This window comes from Oncorhynchus mykiss, chromosome 5 (assembly GCF_057628025.1).
Source record: "Oncorhynchus mykiss isolate SJ-2025 chromosome 5, ASM5762802v1, whole genome shotgun sequence".
NCBI lineage: Eukaryota > Metazoa > Chordata > Actinopteri > Salmoniformes > Salmonidae > Oncorhynchus > Oncorhynchus mykiss.
Window position 1 is genome coordinate 17493048 of NC_143026.1, and position 27698 is coordinate 17520745.

At 42.0% G+C, this 27698-nt stretch overlaps 2 protein-coding genes across 3 annotated transcripts; both read right to left on the reverse strand.

Moving 5' to 3' along the window:
- Positions 1-8306, reverse strand: LOC110523350 (dnaJ homolog subfamily B member 5). The gene is made up of 4 exons (XM_021601973.3): positions 4023-8306; positions 2805-3060; positions 1786-2354; positions 1-928 (listed from the first exon to the last, which is right to left on the reverse strand). Exons 1-4 carry the CDS (start codon positions 4119-4121, stop codon positions 695-697), a joined length of 1158 nt encoding a protein of 385 aa, XP_021457648.1. The 5' UTR covers positions 4122-8306; the 3' UTR covers positions 1-694.
- On the reverse strand, positions 8299-27434 carry LOC110523351 (urea transporter 2). Of its 2 annotated transcripts, none has more exons than XM_090234032.1 (11): positions 27133-27434; positions 26234-26287; positions 25105-25262; positions 24604-24793; positions 22385-22513; positions 14546-14675; positions 12936-13001; positions 12391-12538; positions 11710-11844; positions 11555-11604; positions 8299-11093 (listed from the first exon to the last, which is right to left on the reverse strand). In XM_090234032.1, exons 3-11 carry the CDS (start codon positions 25226-25228, stop codon positions 10845-10847), a joined length of 1221 nt encoding a protein of 406 aa, XP_090090158.1. In that variant the 5' UTR covers positions 25229-25262; positions 26234-26287; positions 27133-27434; the 3' UTR covers positions 8299-10844. The 2 variants fall into 2 exon arrangements, with proteins under 2 accessions (XP_090090158.1, XP_036832857.2); XM_036976962.2 differs by having other exon boundaries at positions 25105-25254; positions 27133-27264.
- Positions 27435-27698: the final 264 nt, after the last annotated feature.

A 27698-nucleotide genomic window follows, 5' to 3' on the forward strand; every position in this document is an offset into this window, starting at 1 on the left:
TTAAAATTCTGCTATTTTCATTTATTTAACATGCTTTTCTTTGTGTCCATTTGTCAATTTCCAATAATACATTAACATCTGGTATAAGTTAAAGCACATATATACACAAACATTTCAAATGATTCAGTTGAACATTTGACAGAGGAATCTCTTTTAGAGACAAAGTTATAAATATTTTTGTACACAAGTACACTCTTGTACACAAGTACATATTTGTTATTGTAATAAATCAATGTAAAGGTGCAGTCATATGAAAACCATACAACCATAGCCTACAAGTGGTAGAATCATTTTGTCACGTGACTATCAACTACCTCAGGTTTCTGTAATAAGTCAAATGACTCGATTGGAATACCAAGTTCCTGATATAGGCAAGCAGTATACACAGTAACAGTACCTATTCCCTTTTCATTCAAGAGAAAGTCAGTAGATGTGCCCAGACACTCAGGAGTCCATTTGCCAGTTAAACTGTAAACCTTTCTACTTGTGGCATTGTATCTGTTAAATATGCTTATGAAAAGTGCCTATAATCAAAAAAGCTTCCATCTGACCCTCTCCGGTGCCCTCTGCCATTGTCTCTAAACCGAGCACAGGGAGAAGCTGTGCTGGATTGTCACAGCACCTGGCAAGGCTGTGATTTTATTGGCTCAAACAGTAGGTCGTTAGCACAATAGCATGCTAGGACGTTAGCCCATTAGCACCCAGCGAGGCTGTGTTTGATGATCTCTTTGGACTGGGGAGGGATCCTGTCAGGGAAGGCCACCTGGAATTCCACCACCAGGTCGCCACGTGTGGACGGGGTCTTGGCGTGGGGCAGGCCCTCGCCCCTCAGCCGCCGGATGCCGCCGGGCTTGATGACATCACTGCACGGCAGCGGCATCGTCCTGTTGTCCAGGGTGGGGACGTTGACTGTGCATCCACATAGAGCCTGGAAGGAAACAGAGAGGAAGATCGAATTTGTTAGTTTTCCGGTTCCTTGTTTTATGTTGAGAGCCTTTGGTTACATAATACAGTACATGCAGCAGACGCCATACCAAAATTAGCTGCAGTTGGAACTTCTGAATGAATGTATGAAACTCTTACCTAACCATGGCAATTTTCCAAGTGAATGTGTTATATCACAGAATTGAATGTAGAGCATTTACCCCCTAAAGACAATGCTTTGCACTGTTATGCAATGATAAGTGTTACAAATATCATACCGGTAATCTTCTCTGTATTCTGGCTGTGCGTGTGGGTGTCGGTACTCAACAGAGTGACTGAGTGGGGCCATGGGAAGATGGAGAGGAGCTCTTTGAAGAGGCTGCCATGTCTGTGAACGCTCTCATACTAATCTGAGGAGTGTAGGACGTGGGAGTGAGTGACTGCGAGCCAGAGAGAGAGGGCGAGAGGAAGCTAAAGGCTGGCAGAGGAGTCAGTGAGGGAGCGAAGTGAAAGAAGTGTGAGGGGGCGGCCGACACAGAGGCTATATTTAGCTACAGCTGCTGCTCTCTGCAGGGTGCACTGCACTGTGTGTTCGTGGGGGTCTGTGAGCTGAGCTAAGGACAAGGTTGGAGCAGTGGTGGGTTAGCTGAGGGGGGCTCTGAATAGAACAGTGTTTTATCTATTCTACAGCTACCAATTTGAGCCATTGTCCAAAGTATGGAAGTGGCACACTTCAGCCGTGCCTTGAATCTTCATGTAATCCTACCTAAACTAAAAGTATGGCAGTGCTGTAATTCTGCTAAGACTTACTGTGTTATACACCCAAATAAATGTAGGGTTGACACACAAACACAAACTTACTTCTTTGAGGGTGATCTTGGCTGTATACACAATGTGGGACCCATCCCTCTTGTAGTGGGGGTGTTTCTTGTCCTTGAGAACGAAGGCCACGTCGGCGGGTATGTTGTTGGGCGTCTCATCGCCCTCTCTGGGGAAGGTGATCTTGGTACCTTCCTTCCACCCCTTCTTTACCACCACGTTCAGGACCTTGTCCTCGGTGCGCAGGCTGCGGCCGTCCGGGTTGAGACGGCGCCGAGTGATCTTCATGTGCTTGGTGCAGCCATGGAACACCTCTTCCAGGGTCACCAGGAGGTCGTGCACCACCGCCATGCCTTGCAGACGCCGACGTCCGCGCCGAAGCTTCTCGCCAGTGGGGCCATAGTTACTGTGGTAGCCACCGACGTGGCTGAAGGTGAAGCGGCTGAAGGGGTTGAAGAGCTCCTCCTCGCCGTCGGGCCCGAAGAAGATGTCGAAGTGGTCGGAGCCTTGGAAGAAGGAGGAGAATGTGGCATGGGCGTCACCGTGGTAACTGTACTGATGGGTGTTGTTCTCCTTGCCTGCCATGGACACTCCGCCTCCGTTCTTAAGACCTGAGACACAAAAGGAAAAAAGACAGTTAGTACAGTTTACTCAGGCAGAAGATGTGTGATCTTCCATCTTGTCCAATCTTCTATTCTACTTATCACTCTGAGACAAAGTTCTTACTCATGTATATTTGGTTTAACACTTCTAGAGAGCTTACAAAATGTACATTTGGCAATTTTTTAAGTTTGCAGAAACATTTTCTTGGTGGATGGCTGAATAATTTATCAGCCTGCAGTTGTCTCCACCACACATGGCTGGCTCTCTGGTGGACCAGGTTCTGCAGATTTTTTGCTAGATGCAACAGCAATTGGCAAAGGTACTGCTGCTTACCATCAACCATTCAACAATGCATCTGCCTGTGCTATAGTAACTACTTCTACTCAACTGACAAAGGCAAAGAGCCCTACTAGGCTACTGCTGGTTGAATGACAAGGGAAGGAAGGAAAGGCTCTCACCTTCTTCTCCAAACTGATCATAGATGACTCTCTTCTTGGGGTCGGTCAGAATCTCGTAAGCTTCTGCGATCTCCTTGAACTTGTCTGCGGCGTCAGCGGCGCTGTTCTTGTCGGGGTGAAACTTTAGGGCCATCTTCCTGTATCCCTTCTTGATCTCATCTTCGTTGGAGTCTGTCTCCACGCCCAGGACCTTGTAGAAATCCTTCCCCATAGGCTTGATGGACATAACAGGCACCTCTTGGTCCTTTTGGTTCTCCTGGAGAAACAGGATGAGAGAAGAAACACATTAGATCTCTATAGCCTACAGATGTCAACCCCCTTATAAAAGGACAAATGCCTGACTGAATTACGCCCACCAATAGATTCACTTTGTCCTTTGTCTAAAAGTCAGATTCGAACTGTGCCTCAATGAAAAGATATGAAACCAGAGTTGGATAAGATGTGGTAGAAAGATAACTAATTCCCTGGCCTGTGGGTTCTAAACCGTCCTTATAGTGCTCTCGTTGCCATGCCCATGATAATGCATTGCTAAGCATCCGTCACCTTTATGACACCCAGCAGGTGTGACATTTAACAGTTGATTGAGAATGACCAAGACAAATAGCACAGAGTCACCAATGATTATCAGGAAAGCCTACTGTGCTAGTTTGCACCAATATCAGAAGATGCATACTTGGAAATGTCAGTGTTATGAATACAAATGACCACAATATCAATGTATTATTCAATATTGCATTCAGCCAATGAAAACAGTGTTATGTTAAAACTAGCCCATGGCAAATGCAATTATGTCCATTTCAGTCTTACCAACTAAAATTCAGATATTTATCTGCTCACCTATAATACAGATAATGTGAATATGGGGGGGAGCTCATGTGTATGAGCATGGTGAAGCAGACTGCAGCTCCTACCACAGATCCTGGATGCACCCTGATTGTCTCAACTAGGCTACACTGTCTGCAGGATACTGGGGAACCCATTGCTCCCATACAAGTTGAACAGGCTATAGTTCGAAAAGAGCATTCAATATTTGACATAAATCACTATGCTTAATCTCAAAGACTATTCTCAGCAATTAGCTAAATCTTTGAACTCAGTCTTTTTAACGACACAACCATAAGGCACAATTAATGACTATATGCGTAAAATGAGCATTGATATAATTCATTACAATCAGTAAATTACTGAAATTAATACAATTGTAAAAATATAACTTACCCCTGATGAAGAGCCCGAGCTGTCATTCCTGTTCATAACGCGGACCTTGCACTTGACATTTTTGGTTTTCACTCCAAACTGTGTCCAGATCAGAACCATAGTGTTCTCTTATTGAGGAGCTGTCCGCTGTTCTGTGGTGCTGAACGTTTCTTAGCTGTTTTAGCTGTGCTTGAGCTGTTGGTTGACTGAACCGCTGACTGCAGACTGTGCTATATACCGCCGCCGCAGCCCTTTACTATACACTCACCACCCACGCAGCGTGACTGAGCTTTCCCAAAACCCGCCCATTTTCATACGCACAAGAGGGAATACCGTGCCTACCGATTTCTCCTAGAGACCATTGGTGTTCGCAGCATTATCACGCGGATGTAACAGCCTCCTTCTCCTTCTTGAGGCTCGTTTCCGGAATTCTGAGCAGAAGCTCATGGAACAGTCACGACCAGTGAGGTGAATCCTCAGAGCTGTCGACGGTTGTCGACTGAAGACTGACTGACAGATAGACATCCCTAGAGGCTATTTAATCCCCCTGACATGGACCATTGGATTGAACAATCCCTTGAGGCTATATGATCAGAGAAATTAATCGTTATTGTTTTCTAGTCAAGTACTAATTCATATGACTATATATACTCTGAAGCTCAGTTGGTAGAGGATTGCGCTTGCAACGCCAGGATAGTGGGTTCGATTCCCAGGACCCCGCTTATTTAAAATGTGTGCATGCATGACTGTAAATCCATTCAGATAAAAGTGTCTGCTTACTGGTTTATATTATTATATTTAATAGGGGAACAGGACATACGATACCAGTATGGTGACATCATGCATTCTCAATCTACTTCATAACAACAAAGTGTTTATTTTAGGTTCTGTAGGATGCTCATCAGGTTGTTAGATATCTGGTTAGATTAGATGTGCTTCATATGAACAAAGTATAGAATAGAAATGGACTGATGATCGATTCAAAGAAACCATTTGAGTATCCTGCAAGACTTATTTGGTGTTGTTTTGTCTAGCAGTATGAATTGTATAAGTGGCCATCCAGTACAGTTGAAGTAAGGACCTGTGTTGTTGTGTACAGCAGTTTATGGTTATGGAACAAAAAGTGGACATACATGGCCATGTTTCCTCTTCTATGATGCTCACCACAGCCAATGGGAGAGATGGATTCTCCATCGTTCAGTGGAGTCTCCCATTCACTCCAACAGGAAATGGAGACAAATTTGGTCTGAACATGGGGAGTCAGGAGCGTCACTGGCTCTGGCTGGAGTGGGGCTCTTCTACAGCAGAGAGAGGGATGGTTCTAGAATGCAACGAATTAGGACATTCTGTTCTATTCACAGTATTCTCACTCTCCCATCTGCCCACGGGAACATTGGGACTGGTGGAAATCAGAGCTCGCTGTCTCTCTCGCCTTTTTTTCTCTCCTCGAATAGGAAATCACAGTTATTAATGTGTCGTGTCACACTGAGACTATGGCTGGAGGGGGCGGCAGGGGGGACGGCTCACGTGCCAAAGTGTACCAATAATACACACAGACAAGCATGCAGAATGGGCGCACTCGCATGCGGTCTGTCACACTTCAGTACTTTATTTGAATCTAATTAAGCATTGTCATTGTCACATGCTAGGGGCTGTATTGTCACTGGTCTATTTATGGACTATGGAGCCGACTACAAAAGCTATCACACACAAAAATACATAGTTGTACAATACAGAATTGTTGTACACCTTTATTCTTGTCTATGTGATTTGCCTGAGGGCTGATACACTACATGTCCAAAAGTATGTGGACAACCATTAAAATTAGTGGATTCTGCTATTTCAGCCACACCCGTTGCTGACAGGAGTAGAAAATTGAGCATACAGCTATACAATTTCCATAAACAAACATTGGCTGTAGAATAGCCTTACTGAAGAGCTCAGTGACTTTCAACTTGGCACAGACATAGGAATGCTACCTTTCCAACAAGTCAGTTGGTCACATTTCTGCCATGCTAGAGTTGCCACGGTCAACTGTAAGTGCTGTTATTGTCAAGTGTAAACGTCTAGGAGCAACAACGGCTCAGTCGCGAAGTGGTAGGCCACACAAGCTCAGAGAATGGGACCGCGAGCGCTGAAGATCCTAAAAATTGTCTCTCCTCGGTTGCAACACTATCGAGTTCCAAACTGCCTCTGGATCAACATCAGCACAATAAATGTTTGTTGGGAGCTTCATGAAATGGGTTTCCATGGCAGAGCAGTCTCACACAAGCCTAAGATCACCATGCACAATGCCAAGCATTGGCTGGAGTGGTGTAAAGCTCACCGCATTTGGACTCTAGAGCAGTGGAAACGCGTTCTCTGGAGTGATGAATCATGCTTCACCATCTGGCAGTCAGACAGACGAATCTGAGTTTGGAGGATGCCAGGAAAATGCTATCTGCCTGAATGCATAGTGCCAACTGTAAAGTTTAGTGGAGGAGGAATAATAGTCTGGGGCTGTTTTTCATGGTTTGGGCTAGGACCCTTAGTTCCAGAGATGGGAAATCTTAACGCTACAGCAGACAATGACATTCTAGACAATTCTGTGCTTCCAACTTTGTGGCAACAGTTTGGGGAAGGCCCTTTTCTGTTTCAGCATGACAATGCCCCTGTGCACAAATGAGGTCCATAAAGAAATGGTTTGTCGAGATCGGTGTGGAAGAACTTGACTGGCCTGCACAGAGCCCTCACCTCAACCCCATCGAAACATTTGGGATGAATTGGAACACCGACTGTGAGCCAGGCCTAATCTCCCAACATCAGTGCCCAACCTCACTAATGTTCTTGTCTGAATGGAAGTAAGTCCCCGGCAGCAATGTTCCAACATCTAGTGGAAAGCCTTCCCAGAAGAGTGGAGGCTGTTATAGCAGAAAAGTGGGGACCAACTCCCTATTAATGAAAATGAGTTTGGAATGAAATGTTCGACAAGTAGCTGTCCACATACTTTACTACTGCCTTGCCTCAGTAGTATTTGAACACAATATACACCATGTGGTGTATATTGTGTTCAAATACTACTGAGGCAAGGCACCTGTGAGCAGTTTCAAAGAATCACTATTTTCAGATTCAGTCTCTTATATTTACAGTTCAAAATGTTTAACAATTGTAATCAATATGACTAAATAGTCAAGCATGGGGTTGATGCTCTTCAGGGTTTTTGCTTCCTGTGTAGGCCTCCTCTTGCATAAATGTTTTTTCCCAGTGATTTCAGCTTAATTTGACTTGACCACTGTGGTGCTGAAATCTCAGATTGCTGCTATTTGCCTGTTGTTTACATTAGAGTTGTTGTGGACTGAGTCACTACAGCACTCTTTGCTGTGGCCCCAAAAATTATATGTATCACTCCTATTACATTTTTCTAAAATGTCTAACTTATACAGTGCCTTCAGAAAGTACTCAGACCCCTTCACATTTTCCACATTTTGTTACATTACAGCCTTATTCTAAAATTGATGAAATCATTTTTTTCTCATCAATCTACACACAATACCCCATAATGATAAAGCAAAAACAGTTTTATTTTTAAACATTTAGCAAATTTAAATAAAAAATGTATATATATATATATATATATATATATATATATATATATATATATATATATATATATATATATATATATATATAAAAACAACTGAATTATTACATTTACATAAGTGTTCAAACTTTGCTGTGTGCTTAGGGATGTTGTCCTGTCGGAAGGTGAACCTTCGCCCCAGTCTGAGGCCATGAGCGCTCTGGAGCAGGCTTTCATCAAGTATCTCTCTGTACTTAGCTCTGTTCATCTTTGCCCTGATCCTGACTAGTCTCCCAGTCCCTCCCGCTGAAAAACATCCCCACAGTATGATGCTGCCACCAGGCAAACTCCAAGTGGGCTGTCATGTGTCTTTTACTGATGAGTGGCTTCTGCCTGACCACTCTACCATAAAGGCCTGATTGGTGGAGTGCTGCAGAGATGCTTGTCCTTCTGGAAGCTTCTCCCATCTCCACAGAGGAACTCTAGAGCTCTGTCAGAGTGACCATCAGGTTCTTGGTCACCTCCCTGACCAAGGCCCTTCTCACCTGATTGTTCAGCATCTTCAATGCTGCACACATTTTTTGGTACCCTTCCCCAGACCTGTGCCTCGACACAATCCTGTCTCAGAGCGCTACAGACAACTCCTGTAGCGCTCAATTCCTGTCAACTGTGGGACATTATATAGACAGGTGTGTGCCTTTCCAAATCATGTCCAATCATTTGAATTCACCACAGGTGTTTATTTTTAACCACCGGTTTTTATTTTAAATACATTTTCTAAAAATAAAAAATAAACTGTTTTTGCTTTGTCATTATGTGGTATAGATTGCTGAGGATTTAATTTTTAAAATACATTTTAGAATAAGGCTGTAATGTAACAATGTGGAAAAAGTCAAGGGGTCTGAATACTTTCTAAAGGCACTGTATATCATGACCCATGGCTAATGAGAAACTGAAAGCATGAATATGAATGACAATATCCCATGAGTTAATCGTTCTTCCTCTGATCAAAGTGTTTGACCTATGACAGATTAACAGATTATGGTGGGTGGCAGTGTGTGTGGTAAGTGCGATCCTTCACAGTCCAGTCCACCACCTTCCCCTATGTGGGAGTAGTAGGTGCTGCTGAGTCACATTGTGCTCTCAGCATTCACAAAGGACAGTGCATTCCCAAAGTAAGTGACACTAACCCACCTCATCCCTCTTCGTCCCACTCACACACTGCCTGTCACAGTCTATTCAGTCACTGAAAGGTTACAGAGCCCAGTGTAATTTAGTGTAGATCAGTAGTGTGTTGATCTGAATAGAGCAGGGTTAGACAACTCTAATCCTGAAGTACCTGTTCATCAGTTAATTTCACTGGGTTTGTTTATCCTAGCCTGTAATCTGTAAAGCACTTTGTGACAACTGCTCATGTAAAACATTTAAATAAAAGGGCTTTCTAAAATACATTTGATTTGTAGATTGAGTGCAGAGAGTTTGTCTGGTTTTCCGAATCTAAATCAGTCGCTGAGGTTGGCACACGTGTGAGAAGTTAAAGCAAAAATCCCTGAGGAATTCAATCAGAATCACCCATCGCTAGAGCGATGGTGTGTTTGGAATAGTCCCCAGGGTTGTCACTAGTTACCACAGCCTCAAATTCTAAATCGGTGGACTCCAATCAAGTTGTAGAAACATCACAAGGATGATCAATGGAAACAGGATGCATCTGAGCTCAATATCAAGTCTCATCACAAAGGGTCTGAATACTTATGTAAATAATGTGTTTCTGTTTTTTCTAAAAAAACTTTTTGGCTTTGTCATTATGGGGTATTGTGTGTAGATTGCTGAGGAAAAAATATATATTTTATCCATTTTAGAATGTCTGTAACTTAACAAAATGTGGAAAACAGTCATGTGGTCTGAATACTTTCCAAAGGCACTGTAGTAGAAATTCATGAGAAAAAAGGGCCTCGTTTTTTGGTCTTAATTTAAGGTTAAGCATAAAGTTAGCAGTGTGGTTAAGGTTAGATTTAAAATCAGATTTTAAGAAGAGAAATTGTAGAAATAGGCGATGGTTATGACTATGTGGCTGTGGTTTTAATGAGAGTGGAGGATGTGAGGAAGTGGACTATCAAGAACGTGATTCAGTTCATTTTTAGTTGAGTAATCCTTTTTTTCAATCTCCTCGCCCAACCCCTCATCTTGTTTCTGCTCCATTCCCCTCCCTCTCTCCTGTCTGCTTTTACTCTCACGTGCCTGGGAGTGTGACTGCCACTGCAGCTGGACCGTGTGAACTTGTGTCACGGTTTAACACAGACACACGAGAAAATATATACAGATATACATATGTACCCATGCAAACACACACACAGTATAATTTATGCAGTTACTTCCCACCTGATGTTGGGAGTAGACTGGTGAAACAAAGAAGATCGTGGACACGTTTCAGAGAATATCTCTCACAAATGTGTCTTCTTCACATCCATCACTGTCCTCTCCAATAATATGACTACCTCGGAGTGCAGACGAGGCGAGGTCGTGATGTACAGTACCGGTCTGAAAATAGCCTGGTTTTTCTGGAAGAGAACTTAATGAGAGCGCCCTTTAACAACTCACTGGCTGAACTGCTGTGATGATCTACTGCACTGTAAATTCCTCTCTACATCCAAAGAGAAGAAATGTATTTCTGTCCGGGTGTATCCCCCCTCACCTCTCTACTAATCGAATAAATAGAATAAGTAAATTTGTAACAGAAATTGTTTCATATAAACAGTGCTTATTTTGAGCTTCCAAAAATGACTCCTTCAGACACGGCAGTAGCATCGGCTTCCTTTGGTGAGTGCTGCCCTCTACTGAGCAATACAGTTATTACAAATTAGTGGTGCAGCCTGAATCAAAGCCCATACGTAAAAAGGTGTACTTGCAAAACACGACTATAAATTCTACAATAAAATATTGAGTCCAATGTAAGGATGCTAAACTTGTTGTAGTCCAGAGACTATTAGGCTCATTGCAAAAGTATTTGTAGAATATAGTGAAACTCCAGCCCGGAATCATATTCAGTGTGGATTCCAGGATAGAAAAACTGTGCTTTTCAAAACAGTAGAGGAAGATGAAATTAAATCAAAGGTTTCTTTGACTGTAAGACAATAGCTATTGACATCCTAGCCAATATGTTTTCAATGTCTCTAACTCCAGCGTTGACTTTACTATAATTTGCTAACATTTTCCTATAATTTTTCCATGGGCTACCAGCATTCACGGAGAGATGGGCTATTCACTTTGTGTCCTCAGAAGACACACTACTCTACTGACAGGCTGATATGAGGCTTTATCTCTTCTCTTTTCTCCAGCAGTTTCTCCTCTTTACTGATGTTCTGCTGAACCTCCTGGTGATTTTCTGGTGACCCCTCTTTGTTGTAGCGCCTGTTCTCCTCAGGGTACGTCACGGCCAACAGAGGCAGTCTGTGTATGGCTCTGGATTCAGTGGTGATGAGGAGGAAGGTGAGGGCAGACAGGCAGAAAGGCCAGGTGCATGCTGGTAGCCCAAACTGAAAACAACAGGTGATATGGTAGAAGTAGAGTTAAGAGATTGTATCAAGCATCTCAGAATAATGTTTCTTATTTACCTATCATTTCTGTCTTTTACCTGGCACTCCTACTCTGAGATGCTTGATACGTACGACCCTAGGTATTGTTGATTGTCTACTGGGTGATGTAACAGACTCACTGACACTTCAGAAAATTGCCCTGGTTAGGTAAGAATGTTTCATACATGAATTCAGAAGTACTGCAGCTAATTATGGTATAGGGTCGGCTGCTTGTACTGCATTATGTAACCAAAAGCTCTCAACATAACAGGAATCGGAAGACTAACCAATCAAAAATATTCACTCTTTATAGGCTGAAATTCATTTTTGTTTGACTTATTAGACAAGTACAGCACATTCAAATTAGTGGCAGCAGTACATTAGATGTTGACCAAGAATGAAATAAAAATGTAAGTACTTACTATGGACATCAGATTTGAAATGGCCAAACCCATGTACGCACAGAAAAAGGCTGAAAGTAGAAAAACAACAACTGGCTTCATTGAATGGGTGTTCATGAAGTAGACTGCTTGTCTGACAGCATTGAGTAAGGTGAAGGTGTTGTTTCTGAACCTACCACAGGTAATAGCCAGTAGATGACTCTGCCATGTCAGTGCATAGAACACCCCTCCAATAGCGATGCAGGACAGACAACTGTTGTAGCCCCACAGTCCTGAGTAGATGTCCTCATGAGGAGCAGCCAGAACAAGACCTACATCGAACAGGACATACAATAGAGCTAGGTCCAGATTTCCCTGCCCATGTGATTTGACCATGAAAAGCTCTGGGCCCTAGTACCTAGTTCAACTCCTGGCCCCAATTATAGCCTGTGAATAAAGAATTGCCAATATATGGCTTACATCTACATTATTTTGCGTCACGATGATGCACAACAAATCAGCTTGGGGTATGTTGAATTTAATTTCAAAATTGACTAATGAACACGAAAACAATAGCATACTTCCGATGTTTCTAATTCGGTGTACATAAAAAAAGTCATGTTCACAACTGTTATGCTCCCCAGTTATTCATTGAGACGACATTTAAGACAGTTTTTTAAAGAAGTACAGCTCCTGTTGTGTTCTGTGATGCAATTTATACCACTCTCGGTTATATCTCTAAAGAGCATGTCCATTGGTATTGTTAATGAGTATAGCCATTAAAACCAAACGTGTTTTGTATCCCAATCAGTATTTCCACAGTATGTGCTGGGATTAGAGGTCAGGTGTACACAATTCTCTGAGAGAAAGTCTCTTACCGGACACTACACCAACAATAGAGCCCAGTACAGCGTGCATGCAGATGGTTGGGGAGGAAAGCAGCAGGGCTATGATGAAGATTCCTCCTGTCCAGGGGCAGTCACAGCCGTACACCTGACCCACGCCAACTGGCACCGCCATCAAGAGCTGCACCAGGAAGTAACCAACAAGCAGGCTATCACCAACCACTGATCCTGGGTAAGATCTATTTCCCTTCCTCACTTTGGGTTAGGATTGGGTGTAAGGTAATCTGATCCTAGATCTGTCACTTCTACCTCATGGTAGCTAACACCACAAGCTACCATAATCCTACATCCACTCAATACACTTTTGTTAGAAATCTAATTTCCTGCTCTTGGAAAGTTCAGTGAAATTGTTTCTTTGGACTATATCTGTGAGGATTATGTGTTTGACCTATTTTTGTTTCTTAGTTGTTGAAGTGACAGAATCATCTAGAATATGTTGGAGAGGTTGTTTAGAAAGGTTACAGTGTTGTGACTCAGATGCTGTCCTAATATGGACACCGTACAGGGTACTGTCCTACCTGAGGTATGCTTCGTTCTGCCAAGGTGGTGTTCAGATGGAGGGAGGACTTTGGCTGCACCAGCACCTGGGGAAAGCAGAAACTGAGGGTATTCGGATATTGGGAGGTGTGTGTGTGTGTGTGTGTGTGTGTGTGTGTGTGTGTGTGTGTGTGTGTGTGTGTGTGTGTGTTATGTAAGAGTGTGTGAGTGAATATGTACACTACCGTTCAAAAATGTGGGCTCTTTTACAAATGTCCTTGTTTTTGAAAGAAAATAAAAAATAATATTGTCCATTAAAATAACAAAATTGATCAGAAATGCAGTGTAGACATTGTTAATGTTGTAAATGACTATTGTAGCTGGAAACGGCAGATTTTTTTTTTTTAATGGAATATCTACACAGGCGTGCAGAGGCCCATTATCAGCAACCATCACTCCTGTGTTCCAATGGCACATTGTGTTAGCTAATCCAAGTTTATACATTTATAAAGGCTAATTGATCATTAGAAAATCCTTTTGAAATTATGTTAGCACAGCTGAAAACTGTTGTCCTGATTAAAGAAGCAATAAAACTGTCCTTCTTTAGACTTATCTGGAGCATCAGCATTTGTGGGTTCGATTACAGACTCAAAATGGCTAGAAACAAAGTCCTTTCTTCTGAAACTCGTCAGTCTATTCTTGTTCTGAGAAATGAAGGCTATTCCATGCGAGAAATTGTCAAGAAACTGAAGATCTTGTACAACGCTGTGTACTACTCCCTTCACAGAACTGCGCAAACTGTCTCTAACCAGAATAGAAAGAGTGGGAGGCCCCGGTGCAGAACTGAGCAAGAGGACAAGTACATTGGAGTGTCTAGTTTGAGAAACAGACGCCTCACAAGTCCTCAACTGGCAGCTTCATTAAATAGTACCCGCAAAACACCCGTCTCAACGTCAACAGTGAAGAGGCGACTCCAGGATGCTGGCCTTCAAGGCAGAGTTCCTCTGTCCAGTGTCTGTGTTCTTCTGCCCATCTTAATATTTTATTTTTATTGGCCAGTCTGAGATATGGCTTTTTTGCAACTCTGCCTAGAAAGCCAACATCCTGGAGTCGCCTCTTCACTGTTGACATTGAGACTGGTGTTTTGCAGGTACTATTTAATAAAAGTGCCAGTTGAGGATGTGAGGCATCCGTTTCTCAAACTAGACGCTCTAATGTACTTGCTCAGTGGTGCACCGGGGGCCTCCCACTCTTTCTATTCTGGTTAGAGACAGTTTGTGCTTTTCTGTGGAAGTCGTACGAGATCTTCAGTTTCTTGGCAATTTTTCGCATGGAATAGCCTTCATTTCTCAGAACAAGAATAGACTGACGAGTTTCAGATGATCAATTAGCCTTTTTAAATGATAAACTTGGATTAGCTAACGCCTATGTAGATATTCCATTTTTTAAATTTTTATAAATCTGCCGTTTTCAGCTACAATAGTCATTTACAACATTAACAATGTCTACACTGTATTTCTGATCAATTTGATGTTATTGTAATGGACAATTATTTTTTGATTTTCTTTCAAAACAAGGACATTTGTAAGTGACCCCAAACTTTTGAACGGTAGTGTATCTCTGTGTGTACGTGAGTATATTTTTGGCCTACCTCTGGAAAGTAGGGGTGGTTAGACCCCATGGCAGCCATGTGCAAACACACAAGGATGTTGAATGGTAGAGTGAACACAGGGAGGTCCCATTTGCTGAACACTGAGCCCAGGGCACTGGAGACTATGGGACTGCACAGGAACAGGAAGTGAAGAACACACAACAAGAAGCTTGAAATATGATAATAATCAGGTAGAGGAAAAAAGGAAATGGAGGGTTGGATCATTATTTAGAAGTTAGGGTGTTTCAGTTTAATTCAATTTTAGCGTTGTTTCAGCTGGCTGTGAACACATTGGACAATAGTGCATACAGTGTTTTTAAGGAGACATACAAAACAGGTCTGCTGAAACTTTTGAGGCCTACATGGATATACCTGGCTACCATACTCTGCACTGGAGCCTGCACTGGGGCATTATCTGAGCAGACACCTGCCTACTGCTGCTTTCATACTTCCACTTGACATTGTGTCTTGGATGTTTTTAGACTACTGCCAAACTTTAACTCCACTTGGTTTAGCGTACTTGGATTAACTCTCTTTGACTCTCCCGTGGCCCGGTGTAAGCGCTTGCCTCCCTCCCATCTTCCACCGGCCTGCACTTTAAACTACAGTCGTGGCCAAAAGTTGAGAATGACACAAATATACATTTTCACGAAGTCTGCTGCCTCAGTTTGTATGATGGCAATTTACATATATTCCAGAATGTTATGAAGAGTGATCAGATGAATTGCAATTAATTGCAAAGTCCCTCTTTGCCATGCAAATGAACTGAATCCCCCAAAAACATGTCCACTGCATTTCAGCCCTGCCACAAAAGGACCAGCTGACATGTCAGTGATTCTATCGTTAAAACAGGTGTGATTGTTGACGAGGACAAGGCTGGAGATCACTCTGTCATGCTGATTGAGTTCGAATAACAGACTGGAAGCTTCAAAAGGAAGGTGGTGCTTGGAATCATTGTTCTTCCTCTGTCAACCATGGTTACCTGCAAGGAAACATGTGCCGTCATCATTGCTTTGCACAAAAAGGGCTTCACAGGCATGGATATTGCTGCCAGTAAGATTTCACATAAATCAACCATTTATCGGATCATCAAGAACTTCAAGGAGAGAAGTTCAATTGTTGTGAAGAAGGCTTCAGGGCAACCAAGAAAGTCCAGCAAGTGCCAGCACCGTTTCCTAAAGATGATTCAGCTGCGGTAACGGGGCACCACCAGTACAGAGCTTGCTCAGGAATGGCAGCAGGCAGGAGTGAGTGCATCTGCACGCACAGTGAGGCAAAGACTTTTGGAGGATGGCCTGGTGTCAAGAAGGGCAGCAAAGAAGCCCCTTCTCTCCTTTCTGCAAAAGGTACAGGGATTGGACTGCTGAGGACTGGGGTCAAGTCATTTTGCCTGATGAATCCCCTTTCCGATTGTTTGGGGCATCCGTAAAAAAGCTTGTCCGGAGAAGACAAGGTGAGCGCTACCATCAGTCCTGTGTCATGCCAACAGGAAAGCATCCTGAGACCATTCATGTGTGGGGTTGCTTCTCAGCTAAGGGAGTGGGCTCACTCACAATTTTGCCTAAGAACACAGCCATGAATAAAGAATGGTATAAACACATCCTCAGAGAGCAACTTATCCCAACCATCCAGGAACATTTTTTTCCAGCATGATGGAGCACCTTGCCAAAAGGCAAAAGTGATAACTAAGTGGCTCGGGGAACAAAACATTGATATTTTGGGTCCATGGCCAGGAAACTCCCCAGACCTTAATCCCATTGAGAACTTGTGGTCAATCCTCAAGAGGCGGGTGAACAAACAAAAACCCACAAATTTTGACAAACTACAAGCATTGATTATGCAAGAATGGGCTGCCATCAGTCAGGATGTGGCCCAGAAGTTAGTTGACAGCATACCAGGGTGGATTGCAGAGGTCTTGAAAAAGAAGGGTCAACACTGCAAATATTGACTCTTTGCATCAACTTCATGTAAATGTCAGTAAAAGCCTTTGACACTTATGAAATGCTTGTAATTATACTTCAGTATTCCATAGTAACATCTGACAAAAACATCTAAAGACACTGAGGCAGCAAACTTAATATTTGTGTCATTCTCAAAACTTTTGGCCATGACTGTCCATCCCCCCCAATGTGCTTCTCTCCTGGCTATCATACTGGTAACATGGCCTCCGTTGCGTTACTGTTTTGATTGGCCCCAGCATTTAATGGCATTGAGTACAGGGGCTTGCGAAAGTTTTCAACCCATTGGCATTTTTCCTATTTTGTTGCCTTACAATCTGGAATTAAAATGGATTTTTTTGGGGGTGTGTATCATTTGATTTACACAACATGCCTACCACTTTGAAGATGCAAAGTATTTTTCATTTTGAAACAAACAAGAAATAAGACAAAAAAACAGAATACTTGTGCTTGCATAACTATTCACCCCCCAAAGTCAATACTTTGTTGAGCCACCTTCTGCAGAAATTACAGCTGCAAGTCTCTTGGGGTAGGTCTCGATAAGCTTGGCACATCTAGCCACTGGGATTTTTGCCCATTCTTCAAGGCAAAACTGCTCCAGCTCCTTCAAGCTGGATGGGTTCCGCTGGTGTAGAGCGATCTTTAAGTCATACCACAGATTCTCAAATGGATTGAGGTCTGGGCTTTGACTAGGCCATTATTAGGCATTTAAAAATATGTTTCCTTTTAAACCACTCGAGTGTTGCTTTAGCAGTATGCTTAGGGTCCTTGTCCTGCTGGAAGGTGAACCTCCGTCCCAGTCTAAAATCTCTGGAAGCCTGAAACAGGTTTCCCTCAGAAATGTCCCTGTATTTAGCGCCATCCATCATTCCTTCAATTCTGAACAGTTTCCCAGTCCCTGCCGATGAAAAACATCCCCACAGCATGATGCTGCCACCACCATGCTTCACTGTGGATATTGTGTTCTCGGGTGAGGAGAGGTGTTGGGTTTGCCCCAGACATAGCATTTTCCTTGATTGCCAAAAAGCAACATTTTTGTTTTGTCTGACCAGTGTACATTCTTCCATATGTTTGGGGAGTCTCCCACATGCCTTTTGGCGGACACCAAACGTGTTTGCTTATTTTTTTCTTTAAGCAATGGCTTTTTTCTGGCCACTCTTTCATAAAGCCCAGCTCTGTGGAGTGTACAGCTTAAAGTGGTCCTATGGACAGATACTCCAATCTCCGCTGTGGAGCTTTGCAGCTCCAAGTCATTTTTTTTCATTTCACTTCACCAATTTGGACTATTTTGTGTATGTCCATTACATGAAATCCCCCCCAAAATAAATTTAAATTACAGGTTGTAATGCAACAAAATAGGAAAAACGCCAAGGAGGATGAATACTTTTGCAAGGCACTAAGTTACTGCTCTCTCCTTACTGTTGTAATGCTGGCCAGTTTTGTGCCTTGGTTGTATTTATTGTGGGTGCTAGTGCTGGATGGTTTCTAGTCTGTGGTTGGGTTCTGGCTTACTGCCTATAACTTTGGTGATCCTACAAACTGTGTGATTCAATCTTACTATTACACTGTGTGGATTGACTGATTCTTCGCCAACCTATTTTATTTGTGTGTATTTTAACTGACTTTTTCAAAATGGCATCAACCACTTTTCGCCATTTGGGGAAACTGACTTTTTCCCAGATTGGCGGATACCATCTTCAGAGACTACATTGATCGTTTCATCTCACGTAGGAGCTTCACCTATTTTACACTGTTCTGGGATAATATTGACCAGGCAAATTCCCAATGTGATAACTGTCAGCTTATTGAGGAATATGTATGAGCTGGGCATCCAGAGTAAACAAATTGAGTCATTGCAGTGTATCCTGGATAGGTTCCACTAAAGACCTTTTCTACTCCTCAGCCTAGTCGTTGTGCCACTGCCTCGCCACCGTGACGCCACTCTCCGATTGACTGACCAGGACTACCCTGCTGTCATGACGTTGGCTTTTTGGGGGAGGTTTATGACCCCCATAAATACCTTTTCCCTTTTTCCTCTCTCTACTCTACCGATGTGACTATTGATAATCGCTTTGTTAACATAGAGAGTCTGGGAACATCAAAAGGTGGGAAACGGAACCGTATTTCGGTAATCCAACCAGTTGAAAATATGTGTTGGTACGTGTTGGTATATGTGTTGAATATGATGTCAGATCAGTTGGTGTCTGAGACATTATTACTGATGATAGGACGACAAACTGTATCTTGGAACGTCTACACATTCTAGTTATCATCATATTCACATGGAATTGTGCAATTTAAATGTTTAAATATGAAACTATTTGTGAAAAGATTAAATGTAATTTTAGCTTCTAAATGAGAGAATTGGTTTTCATGAGTGAACTATGCTCAATTCAGTGGCCCCGCCCATGTGAACAGACATTGGTTGTAAACTATGAAACACGGCCCTTTCTCCCAACCCTATATAAGCCCCTTTACAAAAATGTTACTTTCTGTTCAAAGGAAGTGAGGACTTGCGGTCCCTGCGTTAAAAGGACAAGATCACCAACAGAACCAAGCCAACCTGGTTGAACGACAAGAACCTAACAAAATTAGCATCGAATTTCAGCGTGAAGATGACGATCAACACACCGAAAGGATGAATTTCGACTATACCAGCCAGAATATAGCATGAGCTTAAAGTATGGCAACTTGGTATGAACTTTGAACTCTTATTCACTAAAGAAGTGATACCTCCAAGCCAATGCGTTAGCAACCGCAGCTCTAAACATGGGCTAGGAGAGGACAGACAGAGTATCCATTCTACCACGCTCCAGTTAACTACTAGACATTCGTCAGAGGACAAGAGATCCATGCTGGACAACTTCTATCTACGACCAATCTACCAAAGCGCAGCTCAGAGTAAATATTTATTGCATTTTCCTTTTTAAAATGGCCGTTTATTTAGAATGCATAAGATTCTGTATTTACGATAGCATAGCTGCCTACGGCCCGATAGAGAGACAAAAAAAAGTAGCAGCTTACTTCATAAACTGGACAACATCATGATCTGGGCTATGCAGACAAATCCAGACATTCTGGTATTGGCTGAAACTTGGATCTATGGGGAGTTTTTGTTCAGAGATGACAGAGAGGGTAGAGTCGGTGGAGTGGCCATTCTTATTAAAAATTATTTATTTGTCTCCTAACTGAAAACCATTTTCCTTGCCCAAAAATGTTAGCTACCATCTTTAAGGCTTTGAGTGGGGAAAAATGTATCTGTAACTGTTATAGGGGTCTACCGTCTTTAGTCTTATTTCATTAAATCAGAAGTTATTATCCTGGGTGTCTTTGCCCAAGACATTAGTGACCATTGCCCAGTTGTTTGTGTTAAAGATGTGAGAATACAAAAATCTGAAGCCTCATTTCATCACAAAGAGGAACTTGAAAAACTTTAGTGAACAGGCTCTTTTTTAAATAATTTTTTTACATCTCTATTTTAGTGACCTTGATTTGTATTTCAGCTATCTTTGAACCTGAATTAGCTATGAGACATTTAGCAGATGTCTTCAATAATCATGCTCCCTTCAAAACATTAAGGGTTAAAGGTAGATTGAATGCCTGGTACACTCCGGAATTATCAGAAGTCATTCATGAAAGAGATGATGCTTGGGTCAAGGCCAGGAACACAGGCTTTCAGTATCTTGTACCAGCATCTTGCCTGAGATGCAGTGTCTTAGACCACTGCGCCACTACTTCCTCCTCTCTGCCACAACAAATTACTTCAGACACTGGCCTCATTACAGGAAACAAATTACATCATTGATGCATTTAATCACCATTTTATTGAAATAACTTCTAAGCCTATTCACAATGATACTGGTCAGGATGCTGATTGGGGAAACTTGCTGAATGATCAGAGAAATGATAGTCAAAGCTTTTATTTTAGGCTATTTACAGAAAAATAAGTAATGGATGCTTTGCTAGCAATAGACAAGAAATCAACAGGGGCTGACCAATTGGATCCTGCCTACTTAACCTTGCAGCGCCCATCATTGTTGGCTCAATAACCCACATTTATTAAACATGATCTTAATCATCACACCATTTCAAGGCTTCCTTTTCTAGCTAAGATTTCTGAATCCTTGGTAAATGTATACATTTACTCTTTATTTATCTGAGAAATATATTTTGAATGTAAACCAATCTCGGTTTAGGCCTGGGCATAGTGCTATTAGAGCTACAACTTTAGTTGTTAATGATCTTGTCAATGCTTTAGACACTCAAATTAAATGTGCAGCTTTGTTTGTGGACCTGTCTAAAGCGTTTGATACTGTTGCTCATGTTATTGTATTGAATAAGTCGTCTACGAAAGGCCTGAACTCTGACTGTTCATGGTTTCATGATTATATTAGTGCCAGAACTCAGGCCATGGTGATTGATGGGGTTGTCGGAATTTTTTGAAGTACATGAAGGTGTACCACAGGGATCAATTTAGCGACCTGTTCTCTTCACTATTTATATAAACATCATTGGTCAATCTGTTAAAAATGTGACTTTTAAAAAACATTGATGAGCTGGTTAAGAAGCTAAGATTTAAAGTTATTTTTTTCTACAGAAACAGATCGTGCCTTTCTCTAAGCAGTGGGAAGTAAATTATTCAGTCAACCTTTATTCTTGATTATTTTGATATTATTTATGCTGCTACTACTCTTAAACCTTTGGATGCCATCTACCATAGTTCCCTTCATTTTGTTACAGGTGACAGTTTTTATACTCATCACTGTATCAAAACTTCGCTGGACTTCGCTCAAGACCTGTAGAGCTCTACATTACTCCCTTTTTGGCACTACTTCATTAACTTCCGTCTTATCTAACTTTGCTGTTGAAGTGTAGACACCCGAGTTGCCTAACCCGTTCACAGGATTGGTTAACTCTAGGGTCTCCACCGAGCTAAGTAAATCTGCATTTCGTTTTTTTGTTATTCATTTTTACCACTTTCTCCTCCTCAATTGGTAGTTAGTCTTGTCCCATCGCTGCAACACCCATACGGACTCGGGAGAGGCGAAGGTTGGGAGCCGTGCATCCTCCAAAACACGACCCAGCACTGCTTCTTGACACAATGCCCGCTTAACCCGGAAGCCAGCTGCACCAATGTGTCGGAGGAAACACTGTACACCTAGAAACTGTGTCAGCATGCATGCGCCCAGCCAGCCACAGGAGTCGCTAGAGCGCGATGGGACAAGGACATCCCGGCAGGGCCAAACCCTCCTCTAACCTGACAGAGCCTGGACTCGTACCAGGATCTCTAGTGGCACAGCTAGCACTGTGATGCAGTGTCTTAGACCACTGCGCCACTCGGGAGGCCCTGCATTTAATTTTAAAATGCACCATATTGCTGGAACAAAATTCTACATACATTTCACCTTGATTTTCTGGTGTCATTCAGGAAATTTAAAGTATTGATTTAAGATTTATTTGTGGAGGTGATTTGTGATGTTTTATCTATCTATATATCTCTATATAGTGTTGAATTGTGTTTGGTAAATAAAGATAGACATGGTTTTTAAAAAAGTAGTGGTAATATTTAATTCAGTACAGATATGTGTAGGCGGCTTGACTTACAGTACCCTGTCCCATACCCAGGGTAGGTTGTCCAAAAAAAATTGGGCTCCTGGCACAAGCTGCATTTTCAAAACTGGAATGTTTACATGAATTCGGATTATTTCCAGGGATAAACAACACCGGAAATATATGTAGATATCTTTGTTAGAATACTATATTTCCCTTGACGGAGTGATGCTGAATATTTTTTTTTATATATATATTTTTAAATGTCTCAACTTACCCCACTCTCCCCTACATTGATCAAAATACTGAGGACATTCTTACTGTAACATACCATAACATGGACATGAACATATTAGGGAGCAGAAGCCACCAGTACCAGTCCCCTTTGGCCGAGAATACACACATCAGCATTCCAACCAGGGTCCCATTGTAGCCATATAAACCAGCAGATATGGCACCCCTGAAGCACAGAAAACAAACAAATCAGAAAAGACACAGCTATAAAGAAATACAATGATATTGAGAAATGTTAGGTGCAAAAAAGACTAAGTGAGTGGAAGGGAAAGCAAGGTATTGCGAGAAATGATACATCTGGTGTGATTTTCAGACTGAGACAAGCAGACTTCCCCACGCCAACCTCAGTTTGCAGAGCATATTCAAGATTACAACTCCTGAGGGGTATACTACAAACCAGGATCTCTGAGTTAGCAAGCTAACTTTGATAAACATCTGGTTCATTAAGAAATCTATACTTAGATACAGTGCCTTGCGAAAGTATTCGGCCCCCTTGAACTTTGCAACCTTTTGCCACATTTCAGGCTTCAAACATAAAGATATAAAACTGTATTTTTTTGTGACGAATCAACAACAAGTGGGACACAATCATGAAGTGGAACGACATTTATTGGATATTTCAAACTTTTTTAACAAATCAAAAACTGAAAAATTGGGCGTGCAAAATTATTCAGCCCCTTTACTTTCAGTGCAGCAAAATCTCTCCAGAAGTTCAGTGAGGATCTCTGAATGATCCAATGTTGACCTAAATGACTAATGATGATAAATACAATCCACCTGTGTGTAATCAAGTCTCCGTATAAATGCACCTGCACTGTGATAGTCTCAGAGGTCCGTTAAAAGCATGAAGAACAAGGAACACACCAGGCAGGTCCGAGATACTGTTGTGAAGAAGTTTAAAGCCGGATTTGGATACAAAAAGATTTCCCAAGCTTTAAACATCCCAAGGAGCACTGTGCAAGCGATAATATTGAAATGGAAGGAGTATCAGACCACTGCAAATCTACCAAGACCTGGCCGTCCCTCTAAACTTTCAGCTCATACAAGGAGAAGACTGATCAGAGATGCAGCCAAGAGGCCCATGATCACTCTGGATGAACTGCAGAGATCTACAGCTGAGGTGGGAGACTCTGTCCATAGGACAACAATCAGTCGTATATTGCACAAATCTGGCCTTTATGGAAGAGTGGCAAGAAGAAAGCCATTTCTTAAAGATATCCATAAAAAGTGTCGTTTAAAGTTTGCCACAAGCCACCTGGGAGACACACCAAACATGTGGAAGAAGGTGCTCTGGTCAGATGAAACCAAAATTTAACTTTTTGGCAACAATGCAAAACGTTATGTTTGGCGTAAAAGCAACACAGCTGAACACACCATCCCCACTGTCAAACATGGTGGTGGCAGCATCATGGTTTGGGCCTGCTTTTCTTCAGCAGGGACAGGGAAGATGGTTAAAATTGATGGGAAGATGGATGGAGCCAAATACAGGACCATTCTGGAAGAAAACCTGATGGAGTCTGCAAAAGATCTGAGACTGGGACGGAGATTTGTCTTCCAACAAGACAATGATCCAAAACATAAAGCAAAATCTACAATGGAATGGTTCAAAAATAAACATATCCAGGTGTTAGAATGGCCAAGTCAAAGTCCAGACCTGAATCCAATCGAGAATCTGTGGAAAGAACTGAAAACTGCTGTTCACAAATGCTCTCCATCCAACCTCACTAAGCTCGAGCTGTTTTGCAAGGAGGAATGGGAAAAAATGTCAGTCTCTCGATGTGCAAAACTGATAGAGACATACCCCAAGCGACTTACAGCTGTAATCGCAGCAAAAGGTGGCGCTACAAAGTATTAACTTAAGGGGGCTGAATAATTTTGCACGCCCAATTTTTCAGTTTTTGATTTGTTAAAAAAGTTTGAAATATCCAATAAATGTCGTTCCACTTCATGATTGTGTCCAACTTGTTGTTGATTCTTCACAAAAAAATACAGTTTTATATCTTTATGTTTGAAGCCTGAAATGTGGCAAAACGTCGCAAAGTTCAAGGGGGCCGAATACTTTCGCAAGGCACTGTATTTGTTGGTTGTTGTGTTTATTAGACCATGCCCATTTCAAGCTTATCCTTCTAAAAAAGCAAAAGACTAACTAATTGATCCTGCTTTGCAGCATACCCCTCTGGCTGTGTGAGACTTTTGCCAGGGATATTTATATTCGGCCTAATTGGAAGTAGATTACTGGTCTTGCCATAGACTTACATGTTTTGTCTAATCAGGAGTGCAGACAGTGTGGAAGCGAGGGATCCTAGCAGTCCGTTCAGGCCCCACCAGGGGTTCTGCAGCACCAGGCCAAACGTGATGAGCAGCCCACTAAGGGGGTTGTTGACAAACATGACCTGGGCCACCCCACGTAGGACCCAGTCCACCACCTGAACCACCACAATCTGCCCTGCAGCAGAGCAACAGAGAAAGACAGACAGGCAGTCATTGATTGACCATTATATCCAATCTCTGAATCAGTCTCTGATTAGAGGTTAAGGATGAAAACCTGGCTCACGTTCAGTGAGGAGTAAATGTTGGAAACAACGTAAAACAGGGAGGGACTACCTAAACGTGTCTAATAAGAACACAGATTTACATTTCCCTCAGCAAAAGTTTTTGCTACAGTGTGCCTTACTTAGCATGACCCAGCAGTGCAGGGGACTTTAAAAGGCCTGGATTTTTATATATTTACTTTATCATATATTGAACATGTCTTACTTTTTATCCATTCTCCATACACACGCATGTCCCCAGTAAGCAGATTGAGTGCTCTGGAGCGATGGGATGTAAGAGTAGCCCCTTTCTCTACAGACCTCGCCTCCTTCTCCGTCGCTGGGGTCATTAGTGGCTTCAATTCCTGCAGGGCAGCTATAATACTACACAGTAGATAACATTCAATAATTAAATGTATAATTTCAGTATCTGGCCTAGGCCCAGACTGAGGTTCAGAATGTTCCAAAACAATGTTATAAGTTATCTGGATATGCTATCATTACCATATTGTTGATTTACTTACTCCACAGTGGAGTGATAAAAGCTAAACTACAAAAAATTGCAATGTGATACCTTTGGACAGAAATGTTTTTAAGATACTGTGCTGCTATGCCATCTGGTTTGCAGTAAATTATTTGGTTTTGGCTGGATATCTGGAGCATGATAACAGGGGTCCTACCTACCACTCCCACTGCCTGACTTCAAAAATGCTAGCGAATGCTATTCAATAGATACTTCAAATCCACAGTTTGGGTCATTGGCTCTCTGGGTCCATAAACTACATTCAGGGTCAGGAATGTGAAACCCTGAACTAACACACCCAAGTCAAATAAGCAACGAATCATGGTACAATCTAGTCAAGAGTTGGCCAGCCGTGTTCTATGTTTCCATAAGATGAGGAGTCTTTGATCTAGATGGGCAAACCTTTTAACATAGCATTTACCAGATGCATTGATCATGACACAAGTTACACAAAATATCTCTCTCAACTCTATTACCGTCAAAAGACTTATTAGAATCAGCATTCCATATACGTAAAAGCAAATTACGTTTTGAAAAGTCCCATGAACTCCATAAACTAGATTAGCTAGTTAGACAGAAAATAGTAAACACATAAAAAAACCTCCACATACAGCAGCGTTTCCCAAACTCTGAAATGTTTTTGTCCTAGCACGACACAGGTGATTCAAACAAATCAAAGCTTAATGATGAGTTGACCATTTGCATCAGCTGTGTAGTTCTAGGGCAAAAACAAAAATGTGCACCCCTTGGGGTTCCCAGGATTGAGTTTGGAAAATTCTGACATACATAATAGTTATGGGTATGTTGTTTTTAATTATAAATCAGTTGTTACCTGTGATATATGAGCCAGGAATAGAAGTGTCCAGATCTCCATGAACAGCGACGCCTGTAATATCCGTAGTTTACTTTAGAGACAGTCGTGTGTCAACAACTCCTCCCCTCTACCCTCCCTCACACGTGCTAATCACAATTTAAAAATAAAAAAACACACCACCTAACACACACACACACACACACACCACACACACACACACACACACACACACACACACACACACACACACACACACACACACACACACACACACACACACACACACACACACACACACACACACACACAGCTATGTCCTGTTATTCTACGTCGAGGTCAGTTTTATTCCTGCTGGATCTTAAATTAGCAGAATTATTTTTAGGTCCTCAGTCAAAGGTTAAATCAGAGGTTTGACCCCGTTCCCACTCCGTCTGGTGCCCATAACTAATACTGCCCAATTTACTATAAGTTGCATTATCAAATGCTTTGCACATAAAAACCAACCCCTCCTGTTCCAGTATGTAAGGTACAGTAAGGTTATTCAGCACAAAAACAGACATAGTTTAACTAACTTATTCATTCATTACACAACAATAGGAAATGGAAATAGTTCTCCCCAACGCACACCCTGTACGATAATCTAGAGGTAAAACACATAAAACAGCCCAATTATGATATAATTATTATATTATCGGTTCATGCAGTAACATGCATTCTCACCAACTCTGAGTTAGTCAAGGATCTGACAAAAATCATTTTTAAAGCCAATCCATGAGTGAATACAGAAAACCTAGAAATCCAGCAATTTGGTTGGATTTGTTTTTATTTGCGATACCATGCATATAGGAAAATAACATGTAATCTAATTATTCTCACAATCAACTCAGAGACTCTTTGAACAAAATAAATCCAATTACCGTAAGTATTCAACGCCTCAAGAAAGATCCATTAACTCAGCGTCCCACTACTCTTCTGAGTGTCCTGTTTAAATCAGCAGCTCAGGGACTAGTAGCCTACTCACCCGTTCAGATCTTCTAGGAATCTTATTCAATTATATGCCCTGCTTTCCCTCTCTCTCCACTCTCATGCCATTCTCTTTCCCCCTCTCGCTGTCCACTCCCCTCTCGCTGTCCTCTCCCTGTCCTCTCCCCTCTCGCTGTCCTCTCCCCTCACTGTCCTCTCCCCTCACTGTCCTCTGTCCTCTCCCTGTCCCTTGTTTGGCTACATTATCTCCCCTGTCTCTCACCACCTTCTCTCCTTACCTTTACCCTGCATTTGGGAGACTTTCCTTCCAAGCAGCTAATCAGGGATCAGAATCCAGAATTATTCTAAATCACCTCCGGTTTATTACTACCCCAGTGTGGTGGGCTTTCCTTCTTAACACTTTCAACAGCAGATTCCCAAAGAGTTTAACATAATTACAGTATAGAGATGAGAAATTTACCACCATCTTTGGTTAAGGCCGGTCAGGTGTTTTCCTGTA

Coding starts and splice junctions, on each gene's coding strand:
- LOC110523351 (XM_090234032.1), bottom strand. CDS start 25,228: ATGACCCCAGCGACGGAGAAGGAGGCGAGGTCTGTAGAGAAAGGGGCT. Junction 14,676..22,384: donor ATGTTCATGTCCATGTTATG/GTATGTTACAGT, acceptor GTTCCTGTGCAG/TCCCATAGTCTCCAGTGCCC. Junction 11,094..11,554: donor TTTCAAATCTGATGTCCATA/GTAAGTACTTAC, acceptor TGTTGTTTTCAG/TTTGGGCTACCAGCATGCAC.
- LOC110523350 (XM_021601973.3), bottom strand. CDS start 4,121: ATGGTTCTGATCTGGACACAGTTTGGAGTGAAAACCAAAAATGTCAAG. Junction 3,061..4,022: donor GCTCGGGCTCTTCATCAGGG/GTAAGTTATATT, acceptor CTGTTTCTCCAG/GAGAACCAAAAGGACCAAGA. Junction 2,355..2,804: donor TGATCAGTTTGGAGAAGAAG/GTGAGAGCCTTT, acceptor TTTGTGTCTCAG/GTCTTAAGAACGGAGGCGGA.